Consider the following 10,996-nt stretch of genomic DNA (forward strand, 5'->3'; position numbering starts at 1 on the left):
GTTGTTTTAAAATGGAATTATGTTTATAAACCATAGCTTATACATCACTTTTAATAAAGATCTCACTTGGCGCAAGAAATATCTAAAGATGAAAACATTATTAACTCGTAAAATACTTAAAATATGGCTGCCGCCAAAATTCCTTCGCAATTTTATATATTTTTTTATGGATACTGCTTTCTTTTCTTGTTTATAACATATTCTAATCTATATTTATAACTTTATTAAAACCATCTCGTTTACATGTAAATGTGTTCCATAAATAACATGATTTATGAGGTTTTATGAAACGAGCTTGGCTTTATTATAATTACTTTACTTTATAAGTAGAATTTTCTTTCATTTTGTTGACATGTTAATTACAGAAGTGCGGAGTGGCACAGCGTCTTTTTATAAACATTTGGGTTATGGGTTTAATTCCTATTTGGGGAAATTAATTATTTTATTTTCCTTACCATGTAACAAGATAAAGCACGACGTAGAATTCCAATAAGGTGCGTAGGGTACGGTAAGGCTTAACACTACTTCTCTCTGCCTACTATGCTAAATTGGGAAAACACACACAAAAATAATTATTGATCGATGACAGATTAATTTATCACTAATTATTTTAATCTGTTTTCGCGTATAAAAAAGCAATATCTCACTCTTCTGTTCAATATTAACAAGCAATTTTAATGGACAAAACTAACGAAAATCTTTAAAGAAAGCTTAAAAGAATAATGAACATGGACATTGGACATCTTCAATTTCAATATTAAGTTTTTCACTTTAAACAATATTAAGTTTTTCATTTTAAAACTTTTCACACATTGACTTTAAAATTACTTTTACTTTTGACAGATAGACCAATATTTCACAAATATTATGTCTCCTACTGGTTTCTTACTACATACTTACATAGAGACGAGTCACTTCTCTCCGTTATTCTCCACTTTTTACCTATATCAGATATAAACCGGAACTTAACGCCGCACTTTCAATAACCAGACAATTCATCATCGTCAGAATTTTCTTCCGTATTCACTGCTTTAAAACTTGCATTTTCATCATTAGTTACATCACAAATGTATAATATACGTACGTAGGTATATAAAATAAAAACTATCATTAAATATCAAGATAGTGACCCAGTTCGTTTGTGTAATCCATCATGTATTCTGCTATAAAATCGTGAGAAAATTCTTTTTAAAATGTGTAGTCACCTAGTAATTAGCATTAATGAATTATACGTTTTAAAATACAGTTGTTGCCGGCTAATTTGCTTGTGTTTGGGATTTCTGAATGTTAGAATGATGGTTGTGGATTCGATTTTCATCAGAGGTAATTAATATTCATAAAAAAAAAATATTCGGGATGTTTTATATATTGTATAGTATCTTTAGGCAGTGTTGATATTGTGATTATAATTTCCTTACAGTTACAAGTATTTTTTTTTAATTTCACGTTGTATCCCGCTCGTAGCACGGTAGGCAAAGGGTACCTGGGGACCTAGCATTAAGATATTTATTAACACTTCCGTTCCCCAATTTCTAGCAAATTTTTGCTTCGTTACAAGAACGAGCAAATTCAAATATTAAATTTCACCGAGTGGGAATCGAGCCCACAGCCTGTCGTGTTTACAGACAGGCACGCTTGCTCTCCTGCGCCACGACTGACCTCACTTCACTTAAAAGTATAATGTAGCAGCTTCGATAAATGTCTTAAAGTGGAAGAGTTTGTTTGGTTGAAGGCACTAATCTCAAAAACACTACTTGGAATTTAAAAAAAAATCTTTGTGCTGTATAGTCCATATATCGTGGAAGGCGAAGTTTACCCATACGTAAAGTTAGAAAGGAGTGGTGTACCACAAGGATCTCTTCTGACCCCTACAACATAAACAATATGCGATAACAGGCAAAACAGATTAAATTATTTAAATTTAAAAATAATATTTGAAAGTGACTGGTAAATAGCTATAAATAAAAACTTATTAAATGGATAGATCCTATTTTATAGTTTATGGCTTCTTAAATTATGCGTCTTCAAGTGAACCGCTTTTCTATCTCACAATAACAGCGTTTGTATTTGAAGAACTTTCACTGAGCTATACTGGGCTATTGTCGAGGCGTTCATTGTTATATTTTATGTTCGGTTTATTATATGGGATTCGGATTTATGGGATATGCTTTCTGTGCTAACGGAATAATATTTAATTGGGTTCCGTACGTACCGTTTTAAGAATGTACCAACAGATCTGTCCAACAGATGTCGTTTTGTCTTTGTAATTTTGTGTCTAAATAAATGATTTGGCTTAAAGTGTTAGGTATAATAACTGCACATGATGATTTTAGCAAGCATGACATCATTTGAAAATTTGACCATATTATATTACTGAAGCTTCACGCTTTTGCCATGTGGGGGTAGTCAAAGGAAAACTACTGTTAGAAGTTTTCTTTCCTCACCCGCCGCCCAATTTTCGAGATATTGCGATTTACGAGATGGATCACAAGGCCTCGCTTGGTCACCACAACTGACGCTGTACCACTAAACCACGACGACCTCCATATTCTTATTGTCATTTCTCAAAATCTCAAAATGTGTCGCAAGTGGAGAACAGTATGATGCACCACTTGTGTATTTATATACCTAATGTGAGAAACTTCTCAAGGTAAAGAAATTAAAAGTATATACATTTTAAATCTATTTATATTCTTAATAGAATTATGAAAATTCTTTTCTGTTCTAATGATTTTTTAGGGAAAAGTTAAAATTTCTAGGTATATTACATAGAAAAAATCAATACAAATTTATAATGTACCTAGTTCATGTCATAAAAAATGTTGCAAGATGCCCGCAAAATTAACGTTGTCAACTTTTATAAGTTGTACTTCCTGTTGACCTAAAATCCCGAAATTGATACAGAACACTCAGTGGGCGAGTCCCACTCACACTTTTTTTAAATGTTATAGTAATATTAAATGTTTATTACTTGTATAGGATAAGCAAAGACCGCCGATTTATAATCCTGAGGACTATGCGACATCTCTCAAGAAATGGGGCAAGAAGACAGCCAATGGTAATTTATATGAGCTGGATCCAGGACAAGATCCGAACAAGGCCAGGACACTACCTACCCCTGGCAGCAAAGATTTCAGGTATAAAGGTCACTTTTTTTACATCAGTCGGCCTTTTTAATTACTACGTGGTCCATACATATTAGTAATTATAATTATTATTAGTTAGTTCTATATTTTTTCTAATTAAAGCAGACATTTATTTTATGGATTAAGTTTTTCTGAAGAGAAACTTTGCACTTTATTTAAATTTCAATAGCATTTTTGTGTACGTTTCTATTCTATTTGTATCATTTCAATGAAATAAGATATCTATAATTAAGTAAGCAAATGATTTAGAATTTCACATTTAAATTTTAACTAATTTCAGAAATCCATGCTTGAATATGGGTGAAGAGATGAGTCTACGCCAGTTCGGGACTCCCAGTGAACTTCTGACAAAACTTAGAGCTGACCTCAGGCTGTCTTTTCCAAGGTAACACTTTTTTACCTTAACCCTTTATCTTGCATTAAAGCAGGGAATAAAAAGAAAAATAGAATAATGTTGAGACTTTCCGTTTCTCTCCTCTCAGTCCAATTTTCGATGTAACAATTTATTATTTTTTAATCTGTGAAATGGTATGTCTTGATAAAAGGTTCCCTCTCTTCACCCTACTGTTGCGGGATACAGCATGAACGAAGAATGAATGAATGAAAACCAGAGTAACATTTATTACAAACATTATCCTGACTGGAATTCGAAGCCAGAGCCATCGTACTGAGATCCAATTACGCTAGAAGATTTTAATAAATATTTCATTTAATATGGGTATTATAAAATACTGTAAACTTAAGACACTCATTGATTGTAAAATGCATTTTATTATTATTACTTCTATAACTAAAGTCGTTAAAACATATGTAACTGATTTTGAGGCTAGTAGTAATAGCACAGTTGTGGGCCCGATACCTAGTTGCTGGAGTGTTTATATTTTAAATTATTTTTATTTTGCCAGAGTAGGGTGTTTAGTTCCACCACTCAACATGCAAAGTTTGAAAATTCGGCGAAAAGTAGAGAACGAAATTAGAAGTCTTAAGGTCTCAGGACTAGATTCCCTCAAAACACGTGAAGATTTTAGATACTTTCCACTTATCCTGATGAATTTGTGGGATACAGAGTGAAACAGCAAACAAATCATATTCAGATATGGAAACAGCAGTGATATTTCAATAGATTTGCCACTTGTAATCGAACTTACTATCTTCAGTAAACAAACAAATATTTTGTATATAGGTACCTATCACAAAAAACATCCGTCTTAATTTACCAAGAAACAAATAAAGATATAAATAAATATTTTTAACGATTTAGCTATAAAACTCCTCTCGTATTAACTTGGAATACGAAAATAAACATTATAACAGCAACAAGTATCTTTTTCAATTATATCTCACTTACATTGCGATGCGGTCAGCTGCATTGCTTTCTTGTTGGACTGTTTGGGGCTAAGCTATAAGCGAATAGGGATAAAAATAAAAGTTTCAACAGGGTAGCCAGAGGAACTCCCTGGGAACCTAGTGTTATGATACTCCCATTAAGACACTTCCGTATCCCACCTTCCGCTGAATTCTGGAGGCATTAGGTGTTGAGTGGCATAATTCATTCCCGCTCGTTGGATCAAGTTACAATAAATATAAAATATTTTTATATTCTTTCATAATCCAAAATTGATATTTTCTATATAAAACACTAAATTATATCAAAATTTAATTTTCAAATAAACCAAAATTATAACCAAATCGCTATGACTGACATCTTGCACTAACCAAGTTTTTGTAGATAACTAAAATTGCTATGACGATTGAAGTAAATCCGCTGAAGCAACTGTAATTTGCGACAATCATTTCTTTGCACTTATCTGCAAAATTATCATTCTGGTCCATTCTGGTCCATAAGTTAATGGGTTCTATTCACATTTTTACGACTCGTGTATGGCGGCTTTATGGCGCCTTTAGGGAGAGGGCTGTCGTTGATTTTGTTTAATGTCTGTTAATTGTAGATTTTAAATGTTGGGGAGATGTTGATGGTGTATGGAATTATTGGTTGTCAATTTAGGGATATATGGAATAATGGTTTGATTGTACCTAGTAGGTTCATACGAGACACAAATCAAATGTTCCAATTTTTTCAGCTTCACGCTGTATTCCGCAACTTGAAGGGTAGGTAGAGGACCTAGTGTTTTCACAATAAAATACTGATATTAATTCTTGTTTTTCCAAACAGTTTCGTACAAGAATTCGCATGTGAACCACTAGATGGCGTTACTCTGCTTCTCGAACTCCTGCGCAACGTCCAGTTGAGTCAAACCGGGGAAGCGTCCAGAGGGCCGCCCGCTGTGAGACGAAGACCCTTGCTGGATGAGTTGGCTTGCCTGTAAGTACTACTTTTTTGTTATTGAAAATAAATATAATAACTTTACAGACGACTACATTACTTCGACCTACACAAAAAGTACTTTTCTCATATATTCATATATTTTTGTTCCACAGCCAGTGTCTATGGAGCTGCTGTTCGAGGTACTCCGACTGCGTGCGGCGCCTCGTGGGATGCTCTAACGGCGTGTACGCGCTGACAGTGTGCATCATGTCGACTGTTAACAAGACTAGAGTGTTGGCTTTGCAGGTTTGTATAGGAGGAGTATATATAGGAGGGTAGGGAGAGGAAATCTGGGAATCTAGTGTTAAGACACTTACATTTCTCACTTTTCGCTTCTGCAGGCATTGGGAGAGAAATTGTTCATTTAAACCTTCTTCTTTTTGCAGTTGCTAACAAAATCATGTTACCCACCTGCATCCGGCCATACAATGATATCGGAAGCACTCTCTACTCTCCGCCTTCGTTTCGGAGAACCAGTTCGCTTCAGGTTCCTTGTGGGTATGCTACAAAGTGCTGCCGGGTCGGGGGATCTACAGGCAGCTGGTCTGGCCTTCATCAACGCTCTGCTGGCGAGTGCTCCATCGCCGCAGAGAAAGTTGTATTTACAGGCAGAATTGGAACAGGCCGGATTTGATATTGTTACTTTGAAAAAAGTGAGTTTCTGTTTTATATAAGAACTTTACTAATAAGAATATGTTAATAAGATAGATAAAGAGAATCTAATGTTAAGACTGTCTGTTCCCCAATTTTGGCAATTTTTCGAAACATTGTGTGTTGTGGAAAAATATGATGGAACTCAAAGAAGGAAAAAAAGAATATAAGTAAATTAATATTAAGTAAATTAAATTAATATATTTATTCCCCTGAGTGCGAATCCAACCCACTATCTTCATTTACAATCAGACCCATGTCTTAACAATCGCGAAAATTAAATAAATTAATCGTGAAATCAATATATATGTATAAGAGTTAAGATTATTGTTATTTTTGATTTTATTATGAGATAAAAAACAAATTAACAACAAAAAACATTGATCGTTTTTTTTATACTAATTTATTTTTTTCTTCTTTTTTAGACTGTGGCCAAAATTCCAAATGTAAACGAACACGTAACCAGGGAGATAGAAAATTATGAAAAACAACTCATTGACATCGACACCTTAAATGAAAAAGCCAGTGAGGCGCAGAAAGAGAAGGATGATCTACGAAGCAAATTGGAATTACTGGAGAAAAGAGTTAAGGTACTCTACTATTAATAAGTAATTTAAGTAGTAGATATAAGAAACTATCTACTCGTATATAGGCGAAGGATTCCTTTGGGGTACGTAGACGGAGGGACGTTTGATCTGGATTGGTTAGTGGCGTAACTTAACACCGCGCTGTCTTGCTAGACGAGACCAAAACTGTAGAACCTACTACTACCTTTGCGTTTACGTTTTCCACTACTGGTCACTACACTGCATGGCATAATGATTTAGGCTTAACGCTTTATTCTACATAGGCAGACCTACCTATAACAGGGTAGGCAGAAGGGAATTTAGTGTTAAAGCACTCCATTCCCCACACTCCGCCGAATTCCCGAGGCTGTGTGTCGAAAGGTCGAACTTAATGCTGCGCTCTGGTAACAGAGCTAGGAAATACGAGTGATAATCGAACCCACAACCAGTCGCCTTTGCAGTCACATGCTGTGCCACTGCGCCACGACGGTCATAGTAAAGTATACAATGTAAATCATTATTAGCCTTTAAAATTTCTCACGAGTCAATTTGGTATTGTATTGAAAGTAATGGTATTTAGGTCACTCACGTATCTTTTGTCTAATTGTAGTCTGTTTCAAATTAATTTTAAAGATAAAACTCAAAGGTGATTTTAGTATTAAGGATTGACATTAATATGTGAAAGTTGGCGTTGTAGTTTGATTCCCGTTTGAAGCAAATATAATACGTTTCATTATGTGTATGAATGAGGTATAAGATCTCAAATCTAGTGTTAGGTAATACTACTTTCTGCCGAATTCTGGAGGCACTGGATGAGTGGCAGAGTTCAACGCTACACTGAACCTCGTCACCAGAGCGAATATATGAAAATATTAAATGTTGAATTTTGATCCCACAACCTGTCGCGTTTACAGGCGCACGACTGGCCTAAGTAATATAATAAGTTAGTAATCAATAAATAATTTTAGTCAGATATTTGTTGGTCATAAAATTATCTTTACATTTTTAATGGATCAACTATACTTGTATACCCTTCGTCTACTTTTTGTATTAGTGGTCTTTTTTAAAATAATTCCTTATGTTGCTGAAGTATTTGCGTAGTTGCATTCGGTATTTTACTTACTTATGATGATAATGGTTATTATAAGAAATCTTTATATATTTCCAGATATTGCAAGAAGAGAAAGGTATTTTACTGTCATTAGAAAAATGTCTACAAGAAAAATGCTGCGTGCTGCAGGAGGAAGTGAGCACGCTGAGATCCGAACACGGCAACTCCAGTAGAAAGAAAGGCTTTGCCTCTAAGAAAAAAAACTCGGCGCATAAAAATAGAGGTGATTGTTTCCTTGGTTTGAAAAATTACATTCCATTTTACATATCGACATTTTTTAAAATGTATTTAGAGCGAAATAATAATTGTCTGTAGCTTACGTTTCACTAAATTTTCAAGACATTCCGTCTTGAATTGCGAAATTCAACGCCGCAGTTTGACTGATAGAGCGAGAAAATGAAAATAATTTAAATTTAATTCTCTCCTCTAGTGATAATAAAACCCACAACTGTCGCTTTTACTATCATAATTCATACAGGCAGGCAAATAAGTAGTACAATTCTACTTATTTGCCTGTCACCAAATCAATTATCTATATTTTTTCTGATGTTGTATTTTTCAGACGAGTCATCCCCACCAGAAGATGAAGGTATAAGTTCATCCGAACGATCTCTCAGCCCTGAAGTCGACCAACGAGACTCGATGGTATACGAGGTCTTCAACATTAAAAATGAAACCTACGACTTACTAAGAAACAAACGAAATCACAAAAAACTTGACTCAAAAAAAGATCACAAGAAGTCCTCCGACGAAGACGACGAAACTACCATAGACGAAGTTATACAAGAATTAAGAAATATTGTAAACCATGCTGAAATAGAAAATGTTAGATATGAAAGACCGAAGTGCAATTCCGATATAAATGATCACTTTGAAAAGGAAGACTCCATTACAAGTACTAGACACAGTATACAGATAACAAATAAAGATGATGATAATGTAGAAGCTGAAATAATTCCCACAAAAATATTACCACATCCACCGAGAAAAGCCAAAAGTTTGATACATTTGATGCCCGTTGAAGGATTGATATATAAAGCAGATGCTTTCGAAGAAATATATTCAAGCGATGAAGGTTCCGATTCATTACTCAGTGCTTCACGTTGTCAAAATCACATACAAAAAACTACAGCAAATCTTTTTGGTTCAAACGAAAATCGATCAACCGATGGAGTTAGAAGATCCAAAACGAGATCTAGAGAAGATTATAAGAAATCTTCTGTGAAACGAAGTGAATCATTCCAAAACTCAGAAAATGGTTCACGGCAAAGAGAACATATAGATAATATGTTTTTGACTCAAAGTACGGAAAAATCGAGGGTCGATGAAATTGTGAGTTTAATTGAGTCTAAGAAATTAACTAAAAGTTTAGACAGGATTGACGAAGGATTGAACTCTATGGTAGACATTGTAATGACGTCTGAACCAAAGAAAAATTGGTCTTACGAGAAACGACAGAGATCCGTATCAAGAACTAACAGCGAAATCGGAATGGAGGACCCATTAACATCAAACATACAGACATACGATTCAAAAATATATAAATATGATCCTAAATCTAATTATAAATCTAAAGAAGATTTAAAATCGGATAATATATTTAATACAAAATTGAGTACTGGATCATTCGAAGCACCTAATTTTAACACTTTTATTATGAAAAGAGGGAGTGCCTCAGGGTTCTATTCTGGTTCCTTACTGCGGGATGCTCCGGCAAGTATGACTAGTTTGGTAATGGCGGGGACTCATAGCTATAGTGATTTGAAAAAGAATACCTCTGTCAGTTCGGGGGGCTATGGAATGCATAAAGTAACTGACATGCCTTCAGGTTTATATTAACCATTGTTTCATTTAGGACCTAACATGAAGTGGTCGTGGCGTAACTTGACGTCTGACTGTTAGCGCAATGGTTACAGGTTCGAATCCCACTAGCGGGAATATTTAAGTTACACTACTCGACGTGCAGTCTAAATGGGAAACAGTGTCTTAACATATGATAAGAATTTTGAACTGTACGTTAGTAGGTAAAATAATAATATCGATCACAATAATATTTTGACTATTTATGGAAAACATCATTAGTTTACTTAAATTATTATCAGTTTGTACTGAAACGTGATGTCTCTTAGGAAATTTCTAGTTTTGAAGGAATTTGGTCGACATTTTCCAAGGGCGGAGCCGCGAGCAGTGACATGTATGTAAAAACCAACGACTAATTTAAGTTTAGCGTACATATTATAATATCTAGTGCAATACATATTCTTACATTCGAAGTTAAAATCGAATCTTATATTTAATTAAGTTGAGTCTTGGTAATTTTGTGAAAAAAACAAAATTCGCTTAAGATTGCTTTGTTTGAATACTGTTTAGTATTTTTATGAATATTTTTGCTGGATACAAGGAAACAAAATACCTTTTACTACTTTTCTCATAATATTTTTATATATTTATTTATATTATAGGCCAGTCGTGGCACTCGAGCAAAGCGTGCGTGTAATCGCACCAACTTGACGGTTTGATTCCGGATTTCGAGGGAATGAAATATTTAATATTTTCATTTACTCGTTCTGTAAACGAGACAAACCTCGTCGTAGAGTTCCTCCATTCAACACGCAAAGCCTCCAGGTTCCCTTTGCCGACCCTACTTTGTCCGCGACACAACGTGAAGCTAAAATATGTTTTCTTTTTAATATATATTTTATAATATATTTTTACAGCGGCGTAATGACTTATGGCGGCATAGTTCTTTATCTTTCTTTGAAATCTTCTAAAATTACTTTTATTTCAATTTCACTGTTTCCTTCGTATCTTCAGTGTTAAAATTGTATTCCTTTAGTACTTTATCTGTATATAATGTTTTTTTTAGATATACTTATCATTGTTCGTAATAAAATATTATACATTTAAAAAATGCTTGGTTTTATTTTCAATATATTCAAAAAATTCACCAAAATTCACCTCAACACTACGCTTCGTCCAAAACTATAACATTTACAGACGCACTCTTGTGTCCCTGCGCCACGTCTGGCCTCAATCAACGCATTTAAAATCAATATGTTCTTAATTTCTCCATATCATATTCAAATATGAGAAAGTTCATAATTAGTACAAAAGTATAAATATATTATTTTGTAAAAAAAAATATTTTTTTTAAATTATAATCAATTTTCACACATACACATAAGCAATTTTCTTA

The 10,996-nt window shown here is 34.0% G+C and overlaps 1 protein-coding gene across 4 annotated transcripts in view; it reads left to right on the top strand.

Moving 5' to 3' along the window:
* The window catches only part of mwh (multiple wing hairs), a 73,924-nt gene extending 63,213 nt beyond the window's left edge, over positions 1–10,711 (top strand). For all 4 annotated transcript variants that reach the window (XM_085197940.1, XM_085197939.1, XM_085197942.1 and 1 more), the window contains 8 exons: positions 2,980–3,137; positions 3,427–3,531; positions 5,320–5,469; positions 5,586–5,718; positions 5,859–6,125; positions 6,549–6,713; positions 7,858–8,023; positions 8,363–10,711. In XM_085197940.1, the coding sequence (XP_085054066.1) occupies positions 2,980–3,137; positions 3,427–3,531; positions 5,320–5,469; positions 5,586–5,718; positions 5,859–6,125; positions 6,549–6,713; positions 7,858–8,023; positions 8,363–9,639 (2,421 nt within the window). In that variant the 3' untranslated portion in view covers positions 9,640–10,711. The remainder of the gene's footprint in view (positions 1–2,979; positions 3,138–3,426; positions 3,532–5,319; positions 5,470–5,585; positions 5,719–5,858; positions 6,126–6,548; positions 6,714–7,857; positions 8,024–8,362) is intronic.
* The last annotated feature ends 285 nt before the right edge of the window (positions 10,712–10,996 follow it).

The sequence above is a fragment of the Heliconius melpomene genome, chromosome 15 (genome assembly GCF_056956725.1).
Source record: "Heliconius melpomene rosina isolate 202511_hmr_F chromosome 15, ASM5695672v1, whole genome shotgun sequence".
NCBI lineage: Eukaryota > Metazoa > Arthropoda > Insecta > Lepidoptera > Nymphalidae > Heliconius > Heliconius melpomene.